Source organism: Dreissena polymorpha, chromosome 9 (assembly GCF_020536995.1).
Source record: "Dreissena polymorpha isolate Duluth1 chromosome 9, UMN_Dpol_1.0, whole genome shotgun sequence".
Taxonomy (NCBI): domain Eukaryota; kingdom Metazoa; phylum Mollusca; class Bivalvia; order Myida; family Dreissenidae; genus Dreissena; species Dreissena polymorpha.
The window spans coordinates 58234757-58253475 of record NC_068363.1 but is presented as its reverse complement, the minus strand read 5'-3'; the positions used below and the strand labels follow the sequence as shown (position 1 = coordinate 58253475).

The following is an 18719-nucleotide window of genomic DNA, read 5'->3' as shown; positions in this document are numbered from 1 at the left end:
TATGGGCATCTAACAGTTTATAGATGTCTATCGCAACCGTTGTTTATTTTTGATGTTTTCACTTCATATAGACTTATATTTGTTAATGCAATATCAACATACTAAAAGATTATCCCGGAAAGAAAAAAAATCTTTTTCAGTGATTTCCTTTCAAAAATTATAAATACTCAGTTTTAATAACTTTGTCGGTGTTTCTGTTCCCGTTTAAATTCAGGGCCCCATTCGGAATGTAAAAAAAAAGTATATATTATTCCCAATTTGGACCTAAACATTCCCAATTAAAGGTTTCCAAAAAAAAAATCAAACTTTTAAAGGGGAAATGTAGGTCTAGGGGATAGGGCCTTCTCAAAGAAGGAAAAAAAACTGCGTCAGCAATTATCAGACCATAGTCTACGACCTCCTGTAGCAGTTGCTTCCATTCGCTGCTATTCTTTCCTTGACAAATCAAAATACATGTTACATCAACCATCGATAGATGAAGCATTTAGGATCACTATGGGGGACTGATAGGGGATGTGTGTACGAGTCGATAAGAAAACATTGCCTAGGGGCTTATCTCCATTGGCGAGCGCTAATCCCCTTGTTTATCAGGGACAATAAAACATAGCTGCTGTTTTGTATTGAGGTAAAGTGTCCTGTGGGCCCTTTCACGAGAGAAAAAATTCCGATGGGCCCATTATTTAAAAAAAAATCATAATTCGACAGCCAGCTGGGGGGGGGCCGGGCCCCTGGGCCCATGGCCTGGGTACGGGCCTGTACGGGGAAGTAGTACCTGTGGGGAACTTGACCCATTCAACCTTAATTTATGTATGAGTGGTGGAGCATCCTCCGGGTACACAAGTAATTTAGCATCTGGCTTAATACGAAAATACACATACAATTGCTTCATCAATCAGAAAACACTTTGGTAAAATTGGCTTACAGCTTAAATTTAATGCGACAATCAGTCCCGGCGAATTGTGTTAAAAGGTTTTATATGTACTAAGGTGAGCGCTTTTAGCCTTCCAGGTCCTGTTTTCAGTGTTTTGGGTTATGCATTAAAAATGCGCGTTTTATGCAGGGTAAATTATTTATAATGAGTATATTCTTTGACAATGCATGATGTGGAATGCTCTTACAAAAACTTACATCTTTAATTCAATTATTATTCATATCACAGGTGGTTAGCGAGTGGCTATGATATTTATTAGTAAAAACATCATTTTAAATGGGGAAAAAATCAAATTATAACGAGAAATCAACTTCTCTGAACAACTAATTTCACTATCAAATATATATATAACAAGGTATTCAAGTCAAAACGACCCGAAAACAGGGTGCATCGCTTTGAACAACCATAACTTCATCAATTGTGCAGCGATGTCCATTAACTCGGTCTTATTCAATTCGTTTGACCTACTCGTCATCGATCAGACCCGATCGAAGACTGTTATCTTCACGGAGTAAAGGGCATTTTCCCTACAAATTTAACGGACCTCGGTACCATACTTCTTTATTTTAAATTTTAAATGATGTTTTACTAATTAATATCATAGCCACACGCTAACAACCTGTGATTCTTATTATTTGAATTGCATAAATTTTAGTAAGGATGTAAGTCACCTCGATTCGTAATGAATTCGTATTTATGAAATAATAAATATTTTCATCGTTTTTAAAGAGATAAGAAATAAATATAATATTTATTATCTTTCTAGTTTTGTTTATAGCACCATTTAAACTTCTCTCTCTAACTAACCGCTTCCATTATACATAATTGATAAACACTTTTCATTTGTCTTTATTTAATATCTAAAAAATATCCGGTTGAAGTTTATGACAAATAAACAACAGACTCTCATGAGCAACTCCATGAGTCACACGAGCAACTCAACTTAATCTTTAAAACAAATTAAAAACTATTCAGAATTTTAGATTGTTAAACTTTGGCGGATTCGCAAACACTAGAGAACAGTCACGAAACTACAATATATGCAATACGATATGAATTTTATTTCTACAAAATATGTATCATGTTATGAAAATATATTACAAATGATGGATGATCATAAATTAAGCTACCTAACAAATAATTTTGTATACACGCCCAACATGCTTATACAGTGTCTATTTCTTGAAATTGTGGAAGAATTGACCACACGCCTCACAGCACGGTTCAATGCAGCACGAGAGACAAGTGCGGGTCATCTTTGAGAAAACAGCGCAGTTTATCTCGCACATCTTCAACATCGGTGTGATGAACCAGACATGGTAGAAGGCGACTGAGGCGAACTCGCAACCCCACTCAGCGGCGATGCAGATGCCACACAATAGCGTAGAAATCTTGTAACAGAGTCCGAGCCAGAACGAGAAGCACGTGTACGCGAGCTTCCAGACGCAGTCGATCGAGTGCGCTCCTTCGGGTTCTGCGAGGACGTCTTCGAATTGAACCTATAAATAAAGGGTGTGTAAAATTTACCAATTATTTATTATTAAATGTAGTTCTTATTTATCTTAACCTCGCCAAAAATTCAATAACTTTATATGCAGTTAAAAACAACACGATATGTGTTATCACTTACTACGCATGCAATTAAGTGTATTACAGTAATATAGTAGGAAAAGAAATAAACAGATTTTAACTGAATTAAGAAATTATTTAAACCCATATCACAAACCTTGATGTGATCGTTCAGGTGATTGGGATCGCGGTTCATAAGATCAACTATATCGACCATTGTAGAAAGTCAGAACAATTAATGTGAAATCTTTACTTCCACGCGGTTTAAGGTCACAATGACTTGAAGATGGGAAGTAAAGATTTATACCTACCACCAGACCACTGCAAGCTGATACTTTTCAAGAGTGTGAATAAAGTGTTCACAGTGTGTGATAAACTTCAGCATCAATATGGGAGCCAGGTATTAAAGATTAGTCTCTACGTCATACAGAGATAATCAGTGTATTTAATGGTGACGACAGCTTGCGCTCTTTGCGATCAATCCGTCGCGATGAATTGCATTCACTGATTTTCATCTTGTTGTTTGACAACGATGTGAAGGCTGATATAATATTTTAATTCATGTAATGCACTAACTTAATAAGCTAAATTCATAGATTCATGTATTTGAATTTTCATATTAAAATAACCAAAATCCCTTTATTTAGCATTACGTGTCTTCATTGATTGCGATTAGTAACTGTAATCAATGAATGAATATACACATCCGGTTTGTAGAGTAATAATGAGACTTGTCGCCGTGGTGTAATGGATAAGGTGTACGCCTTGCGCCCGGGAGGTCACGGATTCTATCCCCAATGTGGGAGCATTTTTTTAGATCGTCCCCAAAGACACTAAGTATGCCCAGGAAACGGACTCGAAAGCGCTTTAATGAGCCGATGCAATCGAGCTAAAATAATAGGTTTAAACTTATAATAGGTTTAAACTATAATAGGTTTAAACTAATAATGAAACTAAATGATAGATATGTATCGGCAATTGACGGTGCATTGTTGTAGTATTTTCCTATCTTTAAAGCAATTGTATATTGATCAGTTTAGTTACTTGTTACCAAAAGAGCTACAACAGTTGGTGGAGAAGCGGTCTACTGTAAACAATACTTTGAATCATGAATCGTAAATCGATCCCTGTCTTCGATTTTTATTTTTCAGACTCTTTTTTCTGTAACGATCATCAGTATTTTCGTCGCCTGATGAAGTAGGTTCGTGAACGAGTATGAATTATCGTATTGAGAGAACCGCGCGAGAACGTGCCGTTACAACTGATTAAGGACTCCAATCTTGAGCAAAAACTATAGAAGTGTACACATCTCAAAATAATGGACAATTATGTGATATTAAAAGTATCGTCATGAATGGAATTTAAATGAAGCACCGCTATAAGATTGCGCACTATCGATGCTACTGCGGTGTAATAATGTTTTACTTTGAAGAAGGCTCTTTGTCTAGAAGTGGGTTGGTATACAACTGGAGACGTGTATCGGAAAAATATGTCTGGGAAATGTGATATGTTTGTTAACGATTGAACCAATATAACAGTGTAACTACATGTAGATGCATATCTGATCAATATAACAGTGTAAGGCCACGACTTTTATATTTCTTGGTTTACAAAACCGCCGACCCTAATTTTTGGAAAATGGGAAAAAAAATAAAATCGGAAAATCGTCTTTTTTATATATATTTTATTCCCGACCGCACTGAAAAACGAGCGAAACGAGAAATAAAAACGATCCGGTTTGAGTACGGTTGCGAATAAAATCAAGTAAGTACAATCAACGATTGGTTCACATATATTACAGAGATCGGGATATTTTTCAATGTTACACAGTATGTACCAGTCCTTTTATGGGCACTTCTCAAAATTTATTTAATTACAGACAATAGGAAAATCAGCGTCAGTAAAATGTCGACCGCATCAAAATTTATTTCCGAGTCTGTGACGCAACTATATTGTTTAACATGTTTATTATATTAAACATACCCGATATTATAGTACACAAAAAAGTATTACCTTGCAATTTGATAATTAGTATAAATAATCCAATAAAACACTGCCATTATTTACGATATATGTGTTTAGGAATTTTGTAAACACGTCCGCCATAGTTTATAGGAACTGTACAGAAAGTTTGGAAATCGGAACAAATCGGTTCATCTCGGAAAATCATTGATAAATGTATTTGTCGTTTTAATGCTTAGGGCCGAGTAATTTCGGCAAATCGGAACTCAACTTGCGTATTAAAAATACTAGCTCAATTAACCGTTAAACTCCGCCTCCGTTCTCTGCAAAAGATTCGAAGGCGGAGCTATGCACGTGCTATTATTAAATTGGAGGATTGCAATTGAGAAACAAACGCACGATTGGTTCGGCATGTTGATTGCTAGACAAAGGAAGCTAATTTTGTAGGCGCGAAATTTGTCGCTTTATTGCTTCAGACAGCAAGCGGCTTTCCTTTGATGACGTCACTGTCAATTCACAGAGACTGCACATTTTCGGAAGACTTTAACTGGCTCCTTGTTTACAATTCCAGTAAAAACACTTGCTAACATTAAACTTTGGATTAAATTATCAAAATAAAGCAAAAGCCAAGTTGACAAATATGATTGTATTAATTCGCGTCAGTTTAAATAAGACGTTTTGCGTTGTAAATCAATGAGTTTTCATGACAACAACAACTTAAACAAACATTACCGCGACGACGCGGGGATCGATCTACCTCGATTTTTTTTCATGGACGATGTCATAAGTCCAATAAGAGCAAACACATACTTTGTGTATGAGTAGTTTATCTTATATAAGATTTATGCAACGGGCATCGCATTGCGTAATGGTGCGCATCGAATTACAGAAATGAAGCGCAGTTTTTCGTTTAATTAATGGGAGAAGAACGCATGTCATTTAATGGAGTGTTTAAAATTGCCTGATGTTACAAAAGGTGCTTTTAGGTGACTCATTTCATTTGAAGATATAGATGTGTTTCATTGCATTATTAGATTTTTCGTCTCTGTGTTAAGGTTATAAAAGATATGATGTCTTTGTTCTGATGTTATTAGTATTAACTTATTTTTCCAATGATTTTTTTTTTTTTTTCGACCGCCCGATGGACCATTTTCAAAATAATTTTTGTAAACCAATAAAAAAAAAAGTCGTGGCCTAACTACATGTAGATGCATATCTAATTGAAAACAGTGATTCATTAGAATTATTTTTATACATGCACATATTATTGATATTCCCCTTTACCATAATTAATTGTCAATCTTGGATGGTTTATTTTATATTGTGATGTGACATGGCTTTAACTAAAATTAAACTTATTTAGTTCGGTGTAGTTTCAACCGCATAAATGACAATTGGCCATATCTGATTGTATTCAGTATGTTATTGATCAACATTTCCAATAGACGATCAATTGGACGCACTTCACGCTATGCTCTTTTTATAATAGCAACACTATACTTTAAAGGGAGATTATACGATTTTGTCAAATATTTATAAATTTATATAAAATATGTAAAAAACTTATTATACATATATTTGAATATAAATTAAAATAAAAGTTAAGAAGAACCTTTGTCGAAAAATGCGAATTAAGCCAGATTTTTAATTCTGAAATCGAAAATGTCTGTACAGGCGAATTCGCCAGCATTTATATCATGCATGTACGATGTGAATCTAAATTTAGTTTAACGGATCATTTTAATTTCTTGCAACGATATCTATTCAAACGGCACACGAACACTTACTCTGATCCTAATAAAAAGACGAATGCTTCGGTTATTGTAGGAAAATATGTACGAAATAACTTTTGTCACAATCGGCTCGGGGCGCTTATTTTTCTTTGCTGCATTTTATGAAATTCGTCTTCAATGTATAATTTTTCTTGCCTATTGTGTGTTATTGTAACATATTTTTATAAATATATTATAATTTAACACGTATAAAAATCGTATAATCTCCCTTTAAAATCCAATAGTAGGACATTTACATGCACTGAAATTTGATTACAAGTACAGTCGTAAATTGCATATTATTTGCTTAGGACGCGGTTGTCGCGGTATGATTTATGTGTGTTGTTTGTGTGTTGAATTTTGTTGGAGTATTAGAATATTCATATTTGTGCTATGATTTTTACAAGGACATAGTAAGAAATGATTGTTTTAAAAAAGCAATTTGTACTGTACTTTGTAATCTTACTAAACGTTAAAAATATAAATATTCAAGAAACGTAGCATTATAACGCAATACTAGTATAATATGTCCATATGTATGCATATATTTACAAATACGAATGTTTTCCTTCTAGGAATGGCGCATTATACCAGAAAAGATATGGCCTCTGTCTCGAGGCACTTGTTTAAAGTCCTCGATGTTGCCGGAGCTTCTGAATACGTCCGACACACCAGGCAACATAAAGCGCTTGTTGGCGATGTTCTTGCAAGTCTTACGAACGTCATAGAGAGAAGTGATGTTGCTATTTATACTTTCGGGAGCATGTCTGAAGGAACTACCACCCCGGGAATGAATTCTGATACTGATATAATGATGTGTTTTCGAATATACCCGGTGTTTGAAACGAGCGACGATGTACGCTTCGATGACATGAACGTCAGGTACAGAACGGAACATGGCGATGCCGATTATACATATCTTATAATGCTCAGTGACGAAGAAACGCCGATAGGTTTCTGTAAACTGGAATTCATGTCCGCAGTTGACACAGAACCGATAGACCCGGACTTGTTTTTTAATATATGCATGGACATTAACGGACGATTTGTGATCACAAACAGTTGCATGGTAGACGCCATGGACCAGGATGAAAGGAACGGACCTGCTGCTACAACCTTTAAACGACCTGGTTTTACTGATCTCGACTATATTCCTTCTTTCCGATGCGCAAAGTGGCCATCAGTTGCAGAGGAATTTTTGACAAGGAAGCGAAAGTATGGGTTTCCAAGTACAGACATGGCCGGGGATTTCGGTTCATTCGGTATATTTTTTGTGCCCACGGGACATTCTGAAACACAAGAGAAGCATCTACAATGGCGATTGTCGTTTTCCCTACAGGAACGCAAAATCATGCTGAATTTGAACCCAACACAGTTTAAATGTTACATTCTTTTGAAAATGGTGAAGGAAGACTTTGTCAAACCTGTAGTTCCTGGCAAGTCACTCACCTCATATCAGTGCAAAACAAGCATTTTTTGGTCAATTGAGCAAACTCACTCATCGATATGGGTGGGAAGCAATTTAGTTGCGTGTTTTGTGAAATGTTTGCATTTGCTTAAGATCTGGATTCGGAATGGATTCGTCCCAAATTTTTTCATGCCACCTGTAAGCATTTGGAAGGGAAGCAAACAAATATGCAAAATGGTGACATGTATTATCGATAATATTCTGAAAGACCCCATAGAATACTTACGGTCATTGAAATGTGACAGAGTAGGGAGTTTGCTTCGAAGTTCGTTGGAACCTTGCGTCGCAGACGGTTTGGGAATGCCAGATCATGCTGAAGAAAGCGATAATTATTTTCGAGAAGCTAAACGGACACTGCATTTGTCTGTTCACAGGCTGCACTATTCGTTTATCTGTGAAACAGCATACCATTGGATTGGTCTGCTACAACACGTTAGTGCGGGTGACGATCTTGATACTTGTATAACATATCACAGGAGACTTATCGGGCTCTTGCGAAATACCACCAAGATGAGCGAAATGACGTCACAGCAATTAAATTACGTTCAGCAAGCCAGTGAATATGTTCTTCCATTCCTACTCACTAGTTATGGCTCGCAGCTTGCATCTAAATCGTTGTTGCAGCCCAATGGCGACACATACGAACAGGCGATGGCGCATTTAAAAACTGGCCAACACTCAGGTAATTTTACAAATATGTAGCATAAGTCAAGATGATACATAATCATTATAATATCATATATTTACCATTTAAATTCACTAAAATAGTATTGCAAATTGCATATACACAATAAAACTTTGAAATAAATTTGTTTTACTTATTTCTTCCATTTTTTTAGTATATATTTACTACAGAAACAAACCAATTGATTTCTTAAGTTGACAGTTTTCGTCATGTTTCTATATTTCATATCAAAGTTGTTGCGTTTTTTTTTTCAGATGCACTTTCGGGATCAATTAAACTAGCCGCTATCCTGTATGCTATGGAAAAGTATGAAGACTGTTTGAAGCTACTCAATGACAAAGAAAGAGAGATTGCTCCGGATCTTATTACTATCGGTATGTGTGGCAGAAAGAGGGACGATTTTACGCACACAGTCTTGATCAATGAGAGACTCGTGAACAAAATCATTAACAACAAAATGACGTCATCGGAAGTGTTACGCGAGAATACGTGTGCATGCGTCATATTTCTGCCATCAGAAATGCCTTTAATTCCAAAAGAACTCCAATACGAGTTGTTCCGCTCCTTTTGTTCTGAGGTAAGGTTATTGCTTGTTAGGTGGTCTTTTGAATCCTTTGCATTTTCATATTAAAGAAGGTTTTCTGAATAAATTTTAATGAACATCGATAGCATTTAAAACGTAATAGGTATGTGGTCTTGCGTCCCTTGTTAACAGGACACAACGACATATGCACTATGTAAACTGATCTAGATGTTGCTCTGATAACCATACAGATATTTACATATTTGTAATACTATTCTATATTTATGCAAACTGTCTTTATCTATTATGAACTTTACAGACCGAATTTAGCCAAGATGTGAATTTTTGGTTTGATTTCGTTGCCGTCGACTCTAAAGTTCTTTTGTACTACATGCTCTACCTGGTCCACAAGAAGTTGGGACACAGACGTGACAGGAACGATGCATTTTTGTTCTTGAACATTTTTTTGGAGAAAGACTTCAACCTGTGTCATGCTGAGACTGGCTTTAATTTAGTGGGAACAATTCTAAGAGATATGGGTCACTTGGAGTCAGCAATGTCTTTATTCAAAGATTCCTGGACGAAAAGGCCTGACCATAATGCAGCAAAATGGCAGGCGCTTATAACGTGTTACCTTTACTACAGGACTGTAACAGAAGAGGATTTCAAAATAGAGCAAGAGTCATTGGAATCGGAAGAACATACAGAGCATGAGGTTGACGATGTGGAAAATGAAGCTGAAAACGAAGAAAAGATTATTTACCAGCGATGTGAGGGTGTTTAAATCTGAGAATCGATTGATTTGTCGACTTTTTTACAATTAATGGTTTAAACAAGGGGTTGCACCGTGTGTACTTGTGGATAAAAAAATGTTACAAATACATGCACAATAATGCACATGTGGTATAACAATGAACATGTAATTTTTTTTTATTCTACAGAAAATGTTTTGAATAATATCAAACAATCGAAGTATTAGAAATGCTTACACATATATGTACTTCAAACAACGAACATATTGTAACGGATTTAACGACTTATGTTTTTGTCGGAGTATATGAAGGAATAAACTGTCGCAGAATAAAATCAATATTTGTTAATAAAAAAGGCATAATTATAACCCAAAACACTGAACAAGAGGGCCATAATGGCGCACATGAAATCATACTGTGACAGGTTTAATAATTATGCTAAATAAACATATCTGAAGATTACGTCTGCATTTTCGGAGAGGGTAATGAGACGAAACAAAACTTGTCCGACTGATGTGAAGGACGCAGCACAAGCCAAACGATCGCCTCTCTGCGATCCCTGCAAACCCGGCGTACTGACTCCCGACTGGTATTGATGTACAGGATAACCCACTATCTCCTAGAAATACAAGGCAACCTTTACCTCAACCCAGCTACTGTGTCCCTACAGAGAGGGACATTTGTATGTTTCCTGGTTCCAATCTGCCGAAGAGACCTGTACATGCACTCCTTCTTCCTAGCAGCCAACCGACTCTGGAAACAGCTGCCTTTGACACAGCTTCAACGCCTGCCTGGTCACTCAGTCCTAGATCAAAAGCACAGTTTTTACCTGATTTTATCCTTCATTTAGTTTTTTCTACCTCACAACGACTTTGTACAGTCACAATGCGTCGATGCTGCAGAGAATCCTTGCACTTGACGGGAAGAAGAAGATATTTATGCTAATATACGAAAAATACCTGGCCAAAATATCATGTAAATTCGTAAATTCTGGTAAGAGAATATAACAACTAAAAGTGTCAAATAAGAAAAGCTGTTCAGTGTATAATGTAAGTGCAGTTAAATCATTTGTTCATTCGATATTATTTGAACCGCTGAAGCGTGACTAGATGATTAAGAAGCCCGAAACCTGCGTGTTACACCTTCCTTAAATGATACCGAGATGCCCTTCAATGTAGTTCGTTTCAGTTCGGATCCAAACTTCGTCACCTTTCATTAGTTCAATGTTCCAGAACTCGCCTTCAGTGGTGAAATGCCCGTTGCCATATATAACCATCGTGTCAAAGTTTTCGCCGTTCTTGACGATATGAAAGTACAAAACATTCAAAACCACGACAATGACTGACAGATGGAAACCGTAGACGTTGTTCTTGGAAGCTGAGAAAATTCCCGTTGTGTCTATGTACGCACTTCCAGTATTTGTTTTCACCTGGTCGAACACACTCATTTAATGATGTCTGATGTTCCTTACGCCATGTGCCAAAACGCAAGCTGGGAACGCTAAACTGGACGCTTTCACCAGAAAAAGAATGCTGTCAACGATCTTGATTATCCACGATAACAGAAACTTTTTATGAATATGACAAAAAGGAACTACTAACAGAATCAATACTTTTTATAAATGTATTATACACGTGAATGTGTAATATTGTTTTCTAGTTACATTTATAGCTTTTATGTTTGGATTCACCATGAGAGGATTTCTCCACTACTTGTTAGCGCTGCTCCGTTATCTACACACGCACTAATTATGGTCAAATATTAATTGCATTGAAACCATGACGAAAAATATCGAATAATTGTTGCCTGAATAAGTTTTTAATGATGAATATTTTTTATAAGAAGTTACAAAATAGCTACAACGAAGTTATTGAAAAATAAAAATGACTAACAAAATATACAAAAACAGACCTTAAGCTTGTCCTCTTGATCCACTATTTTGCAGGTAAGAACGCGCATTGTCTCTGATACGGCGGTATTTGTACACTGAATTCCGCCTGTATGTATCGAATTAATATAACAAAAGCCTTACGTTATTATAAAAACAGAAATCGTTGAAGCCATTTTGGAAATAAGACAAATGTACACACAATGCACAATACTCTTGATACGCTTGTAATCAGGGTGAGGAAGCAAAGCAAAATGCTTGTACGAGTAATAGACTTTGCTTAAACGGGTATACATGCATCTCTGAAGACTTATAGAGACTTAACACATTTTGGAAGTCCCATGACCTAGCGCACTAAAAGAATGCTGTAGGCACGCACGTAAGGACACGGGAGTCACATACAATTTGATGTCTAGTATTGAAGTCATGGATCATAGTAGTTTAATTATAATTTTCACACACAATTTGACTCGTTTTCACCTTTTATGACTTGTATTCCATTTTATATAAATGTACCCAGGACTAATAATTCATAAAAACTTGTTTTTGATTATTTAATTATTGATTATCAAATAAATTTTAACCTATTAAATTTGCCCATAAAGTTAGTGTATTCAATGGGATCAAAATATTGAGTCAAACAACAAGATGGAATTCAGTGAACGCATTTCTTCGCGACCGATTAATCGCAATCAGTGCAATCTGTCATCACCATTCAACAAGCTGATTATCTCTGTCTGATCTAGTGATTAATCCTTCATACCTGACTCCCATATTGATGCTGAAGTTTATCACACACTGAGAACATTTATTCACACTCTTGTAAAGTATCAGATTACAGTGGCCTGGTGGTAGGTATAAATCTCTACTTTCCATCTTCAATTCATTGTGACCTGAAATCTCGTCGAATAAAGGAGTTAACATTAACCGTTCTGACTTTCTACGATGGCCGACAAAGTTGATCTTACGAACCGCGATCCCAATAATCTGAACGATCATATCAAGGTTTGTTTTAAGATTGTAAATTCTTTTTTTAAACTTGATAAAAATCGGTATTACACAGTTACTAAATAAATACGTTATTGCCAAACAGTTAGTGTACATTAAGTAAATGATAACTAATGTCGGGTTGTTGTTACTCTATATAAAGTTATTTAGTTCAATGCTGATTTTTACTAAGATAAGATGAATGCTAATATAAGATATTAATTCAATGTCAAATAACATAAAGTCTTACCTTACTTATAGGTTCAATTCGAAGACGTCCTCGCAGAACCGGAAGGAGCGCACTCGATCGACTGCGTCTGGAAGCTCGCGTACACGTGCTTCTCGTGCTGGCTCGGACTCTGTTACAAGATTTCTACGCTATTGTGTGGCATCTGCATCGCCGCTGAGTGGGGTTGCGAGTTCGCCTCAGTCGCCTTCTACCATGTCTGGTTCATCACACCGATGTTGAAGATGTGCGAGATGAACTGCGCTGTTTTCTCAAAGATGACCCGCACTTGTCTCTCGTGCTGTATTGAACCGTGCTGCGAGGCGTGTGGTCAATTCTTCCACAACTTCAAGAAATAGATACTTTTTTAGAATAGTGTGCATGTAAACTAAATTATTTGTTAGTTACTTTTATGTATGGTCGGCAGAAATGTGTAATACATTTTATAACATTATAATATCATATTTGTAAAAATAAAATTTATATTGTATTGCCAAATTGTTTTTTCGTGACTATTTTTTCTCGTGTTTGCAAATCCGCCAAGTTTTGTTTACTTTGGTTGAACGAATAAGATACATTAAAGATTATATTCTACAAAAATACTAATTCTTTTGCATACAGCATATACCTTAAAATGTAATAAAAAAGCATGTTTTTGTCGGAGCATTAACAATGATGAACGGTCGCAAAATATACTCAATATACATAGTTTACTCTGCATAACAACTTTTGTGATAGGAGTGAATTTCAGATATCTGAATGTATCTGAACAGATATCACAGTGTTTATGATAGGAGTGATACTCAGATATCTGCATGTATCTGAAGAGATAACGTAGTGTTTGTGATAGGAGGGATACTCAGATAGCTAAATAAATCGGAATAGATATCGCATTGTTTTTGATAGGCGTGCTACTCAGATATCTGAATGTATCTGAAGAGATATCACAATGTTTGTGATAAGAGGGATACTCAGATATCTGAATGTATCTGAAGAGATATTGCAGTGTTTTGATAGGAGTGATGCTCAGATATCTGAATGTATCTGAAGAGATAACGCAGTGTTTGTGATAGGAGGAATACACAGATATCTGAATGTATCTGACGAGATATCGCAATGTTTGTGATAGGAGAGTACTCAGCTTTATGAAGGTATCTGAAGAGATGTGACAATGTTTACGATAGGCGTGCCAGTAAGATATCCGAATGTACCTTAAGAGGTATCGCGATGTTTGTGATAGGCGTGCTACTCAGATATCTGAATGTATCTGAAGAGATATCGCAATGTTTGCGATAGGCGTGCTACTCTGATATAAATGAATGTATCTGAAGAGATATCACAATGTTTGTGATAGGCGTGCTACAAAGATATCTGAATGTATCTGAATAGGTATCGCAATGTTTGTGATAGGCGTGCTACTCAGATATCTAAATGTATCTAAAGAGATATCACAATGGTTGGGATAGGAGGGATACTCATAAATATGAATTATCTGAAGAGATATCGCAATGTCTGGATTTAGTTAAGGCTATTTCATAAGAAGCCCCACTTGTCCGGTGAGGTGCCCACAAAACAAACTCACATGCTTCCGGGAATGGTTATTGAACCCGGTCCGTAAGTCGAGAACCGCGTGTTGCAACAACAATGGTCACCTGACAGCACTCCGGAGTATTTCTGTGTAAATACAAAAATATATCTTCCAGGTATTTGACCCACAAACTTAGCCCATAATCGGCGAAAACATATAGTTATTGTTTTTTTTCAGTTTTTTGCAAAAGAAATCAGAAGTACGCGAATCATTTAAACAAACAACTTATTTTAAGCTTTATTCGCCTTTATTAAGCTGTCAGGTGACCATTGTGGTTGCAACACGCGGTTCTCGACTTACGGGCCGGGTTCAATAACCATTCCCAGAAGCATGTGAGTTTTTTTGGTGGCCACCTCACCGGACAAGGGGGGCTTCTTATGTAAGAATGCTGGAATGCATTCCCGATCCATACTTTATGCAACCTTAAGCACTAACGAACATTGCAAAGTTAGAAATAATCACGGAATGTTAGAAGAACCTTCTAAGTTTTTAAATATCCAGTTCAATCTTTGTTTCGGCAAAAAACACATTAACGTGCATTTTTAAAATGTTTTCTCGGCAATACCGTTTAGTTTTACAAGTTAAAAGCGCTTGTCGTGAAATTTAAGATTCGTAATTTAATGCACAAGAAAAGGAAAACGGAAATTTAAGTAGTGAACAAGATATTGTATTTTGGCAGCTATTCCCGGCGTAACAATGAAATTGAGGCAGCGATTGTACGCGTCACGACTCGAGTAAACCTTAACTTGCAGATATGGCGTCGTTTAACCCAGTAATTTTCTAATCAATGACTAGAAAAATGAATTTATTATTGTTTTCTTGACGGCAAATTCGTCATTTTCCTTAAAAAAAGGTTAATCGACACGAATTTCTCTCCACATAATGCTTTAGGAAGTTTCATAGTTTCTTAGATAATATCACCTCAGTCGATGACACACATAGTTGTTCTGAACAGTACTGTAAAGAAACTAAAGAAACGGAACAGAACGGGTTTTTATGGTGGCAAAGAGGTGACATTCACTCTTCTTTTATCGATCTTGTTCCCACGACATACTCACTCGAGGGAACGACTTACTTACTCACGGGAACGAGTAGTTTTGTTGTGGGAACGAAATAAAAAATAGAAGAGTGCTAAATGCTCTCCTCCTTTGTTTGATGCATCCATATTTTTTTTACTGTACCGCTCTTTTTTCCATTAAACTCCTCTTTATATAGATTTGCATCTCTTTTTTTCTATCACGTTCCCTCAAGTTAGTAAAAAGTTTCAACGACATAGCAAACTCGTTCCCACGAGTTAGTAAGTCGTTCCCTAGAGTTAGCATGTCTTGGGAACGAGATAGAAAAAAAATGGATAGCAATTTAAAAAAAGAGTGAATGTCACCTCTAAGCCACCGTAGGTTTAGTGTAATATATGAAAAGTTTGACGAAAAGTTAGTGATTTGTTGCTGAATTCGCCATACTATATAACAATTATATTACTGGAAGCGTAATGACTGCCACTAGCGCCTTACTAGTAGTACTAACTCATTGTGATTCTCACATGTTTATTTGTAAAATATATACAAATATTATGTTAAAGGAGTATAGCACAATACATTGTTGTTACGAACACATTCAATGTTAATCAAATGTCTTACGCTAATTCAGCTCGTGTATTTAATACATTGAGATATATTGTCTACCTTCACATATTTGTCAAACAACAAGATGAAGATCAGTAAATACAATTCTTTGCGACCGATTAATCGCAATCAGTGCAATCTGTCATCACCATTCAACAAGCTGATTATCTCTGTCTGATCTAGTGATTAATCCTTCATACCTGACTCCCATATTGATGCTGAAGTTTATCACACACTGAGAACATTTATTCATACTCTTGTAAAGTATCAGCTTGCAGTGCCCTGGTGGTAGGTATAAATCCCTACTTCCCATCTTCAAGTCTTTGTGTCCTGAAATCTCGTCGAAGTAAAGATTACACATTAATTTTCTGACTTTCTACGATGGCCGACAAAGTTGATCTCACAAACCGCGATCCCAATCACCTGAACGATCACATCAAGGTTTGTTAAAAGATTGTAAATAATTTTCTAAACTTGGTAAAAATCAATATTAAACATTTAATGATACGTTACTGCAAAAAAGTTAGTGTGCATTAAGTAAATGATAAACCATGCCGCGTTGTTTTTACTCGATATAAAGTTAATTAGTTCAATGCTGATTTTACTGAATAAGATGAATACTACATAAGATATTAATTCAATGTTAAATAACATACATTCTTACCTTGCTTATAGGTTCAATTCGAAGACGTCCTCGCAGAACCGGAAGGAGCGCACTCGATCGACTGCGTCTGGAAGCTCGCGTACACGTGCTTCTCGTGCTGGCTCGGACTCTGTTACAAGATTTCTACGCTATTGTGTGGCATCTGCATCGCCGCTGAGTGGGGCTGCGAGTTCGCCTCAGTCGCCTTCTACCATGTCTGGTTCATCACACCGATGTTGAAGATGTGCGAATTGAACTGCGCTGTTTTCTCAAAGATGACCCGCACTTGTCTCTCGTGCTGTATTGAACCGTGCTGCGAGGCGTGTGGTCAATTCTTCCACAATTTCAAGAAATAGATACTGTATTAGAATAGTGTGCATGTAAACTAAATTATTTGTTAGTTAACTTTATGTATGGCCAGCAGAAATGTGTAATACATTTTACAAAATTATTATATCATATTTGTAAAATTAAAATTTATATTGTATTGCTAATTTGTTTTTTCGTGACTATTTTTTCTCGTGTTTGCAAATCCGCCAAGTTTTGTTTACTTTGGTTGAAAGAATAAGATACATTAAAGATTAAATTCTACAATAATACTTATTCTTTTGCATACAGCATATACCTAAAAATGTAATTAAAGAAGCACGTTTTTGTCGGAGCATAAAAAATGATGAAACGTCGCAAAATACACTCAATCTTCATAGTTTACTCTGCATAACAACTTTTGTGATAGGAGTGAATTTTAGATATCTGAATATATCTGAACAGATATCAAAATGTTTATGACAGGAGTGATACTCATATATCTGCATGTATCTGAAGAGATATCACAATGTTTGTGATAGGAGGGATAACCGGATATCTGAATGTTTCTGAAGAGATATCGCAATGTTTGTGATAGGCGTGTTACTCAGATATCTGAATGTATCCGAAGAGATATCGCAGTGTTTTTGATAGGAGTGATACTCAGATATCTGAATGTATCTGAATAGATATCGCAATGTATGTGATATTAGTGATACATAGATATCTGAATGTATCTGAAAATACATCGCAATGTTTCTGAAAGGCGTGCTACTCAGATATCCGAATGTATCTTAAGAGATATCGCAATGTTTGTGATAGGCGTGCTACTCAGATATCTGAATGTATCTGAAGAGCTATCGCAATGTTTGTGATAGGAGTGCTACTCAGATATTTTAATGTATCTGAAGAGATATCGCATTGTTTGTGATAGGCGTGCTACTCAGATATCTGAATGTATCTGAAGAGATATCGCAATATTTGCGATAGGCGTGCTACTCAGATATCTGAATGTATCTGAAGAGATATCGCAATGTTTGTGATAGGAGTGATACTCAGATATCTGAATGTATCTGAAGAGATATCGCAATGTTTGTGGTATGTGATATACTCAGATCTGTGAATGTATCTGAAAATATATCGCCATGTTTGTAATAGCGTGCTACTCGGATATCTGAATATATCTAAAGAGATATCGCAATGTTTGTCATATGAGTGATTCATATATATCTGAATGTATCTGAAAATATAGCACAATGTTTGCGATAGGCGTGCTACTCAGATATCTGAATGTATCTGAAGAGATATCGCAATATTTGTGATATGAGTGATACTCAGTTATCTGAATGTATCTGAGGAGATATCGCAATGTTTGTGATATGAGTGATACTCAGATATGTGAATGTATCTGAAAATATATCGCAACGTTTTTGACAGGCGTGCTACTCAGATATCTGAATGTATCTGAAGAGATATCGCAATATTTGTGATATGAGTGATACTCAAATATATGAATTTATCAGAAGAGATATCGCAATGTTTGTGATAGGCTTGCTACTCAGATGTCTGAATACATCTGAAGACATATCGCAATGTTTGTGATAGGATTGATACTCAGATATCTGAATGTATCTGAAGAGATATCGCAATGTTTCTTATAGGAGTGCTACTCAGATATCGGAATGTATCTGAAGAAATATCGAAATGTTTGTGATAGGCGTGCTCCTCAGATATCTGAATGTGTTAGGAGAGATATCGCAATGTTTCCGATAGGCATGCTACTCAGATTACTGAATG

The 18719-nt window shown here is 36.1% G+C and overlaps 5 protein-coding genes across 5 annotated transcripts; 4 read left to right on the top strand and 1 right to left on the bottom strand.

Moving 5' to 3' along the window:
- Window positions 1-2106: 2106 nt before the first annotated feature.
- Window positions 2107-2717, bottom strand: LOC127843949 (caveolin-1-like). Its single transcript, XM_052373855.1, has 2 exons — window positions 2658-2717; window positions 2107-2430 (listed from the first exon to the last, which is right to left on the bottom strand). Exons 1-2 carry the CDS (start codon window positions 2715-2717, stop codon window positions 2107-2109), a joined length of 384 nt encoding a protein of 127 aa, XP_052229815.1.
- A 3814-nt stretch (window positions 2718-6531) lies between these two features.
- On the top strand, window positions 6532-8404 carry LOC127846074 (uncharacterized). The gene is made up of 2 exons (XM_052377253.1): window positions 6532-6560; window positions 6810-8404. Exon 2 carries the CDS (start codon window positions 6812-6814, stop codon window positions 8402-8404), a length of 1593 nt encoding a protein of 530 aa, XP_052233213.1. The 5' UTR covers window positions 6532-6560; window positions 6810-6811.
- A 266-nt stretch (window positions 8405-8670) lies between these two features.
- LOC127843946 (uncharacterized) lies at window positions 8671-9800 on the top strand. Its single transcript, XM_052373852.1, has 2 exons — window positions 8671-8964; window positions 9230-9800. Exons 1-2 carry the CDS (start codon window positions 8686-8688, stop codon window positions 9692-9694), a joined length of 744 nt encoding a protein of 247 aa, XP_052229812.1. The 5' UTR covers window positions 8671-8685; the 3' UTR covers window positions 9695-9800.
- A 2695-nt stretch (window positions 9801-12495) lies between these two features.
- On the top strand, window positions 12496-13122 carry LOC127843953 (caveolin-3-like). The gene is made up of 2 exons (XM_052373859.1): window positions 12496-12555; window positions 12799-13122. The coding sequence occupies exons 1-2, from the start codon at window positions 12496-12498 to the stop codon at window positions 13120-13122; spliced, it is 384 nt and encodes a 127-aa protein (XP_052229819.1).
- Window positions 13123-16302: 3180 nt separating this feature from the next.
- On the top strand, window positions 16303-17026 carry LOC127845611 (caveolin-1-like). Its single transcript, XM_052376626.1, has 2 exons — window positions 16303-16414; window positions 16649-17026. Exons 1-2 carry the CDS (start codon window positions 16355-16357, stop codon window positions 16970-16972), a joined length of 384 nt encoding a protein of 127 aa, XP_052232586.1. The 5' UTR covers window positions 16303-16354; the 3' UTR covers window positions 16973-17026.
- The last annotated feature ends 1693 nt before the right edge of the window (window positions 17027-18719 follow it).

Excerpts from the sequence above, each read along its gene's own strand:
- LOC127843949 (XM_052373855.1), bottom strand. The coding sequence starts at position 2,717 with ATGGTCGATATAGTTGATCTTATGAACCGCGATCCCAATCACCTGAAC. Across the intron at positions 2,431-2,657 it reads ACCTGAACGATCACATCAAG|GTTCAATTCGAAGACGTCCT; the intron begins GTTTGTGATATG and ends CTTTATTTATAG.
- LOC127846074 (XM_052377253.1), top strand. The coding sequence starts at position 6,812 with ATGGCGCATTATACCAGAAAAGATATGGCCTCTGTCTCGAGGCACTTG.
- LOC127843946 (XM_052373852.1), top strand. The coding sequence starts at position 8,686 with ATGGAAAAGTATGAAGACTGTTTGAAGCTACTCAATGACAAAGAAAGA. Across the intron at positions 8,965-9,229 it reads TCCGCTCCTTTTGTTCTGAG|ACCGAATTTAGCCAAGATGT; the intron begins GTAAGGTTATTG and ends TGAACTTTACAG.
- LOC127843953 (XM_052373859.1), top strand. The coding sequence starts at position 12,496 with ATGGCCGACAAAGTTGATCTTACGAACCGCGATCCCAATAATCTGAAC. Across the intron at positions 12,556-12,798 it reads ATCTGAACGATCATATCAAG|GTTCAATTCGAAGACGTCCT; the intron begins GTTTGTTTTAAG and ends CCTTACTTATAG.
- LOC127845611 (XM_052376626.1), top strand. The coding sequence starts at position 16,355 with ATGGCCGACAAAGTTGATCTCACAAACCGCGATCCCAATCACCTGAAC. Across the intron at positions 16,415-16,648 it reads ACCTGAACGATCACATCAAG|GTTCAATTCGAAGACGTCCT; the intron begins GTTTGTTAAAAG and ends CCTTGCTTATAG.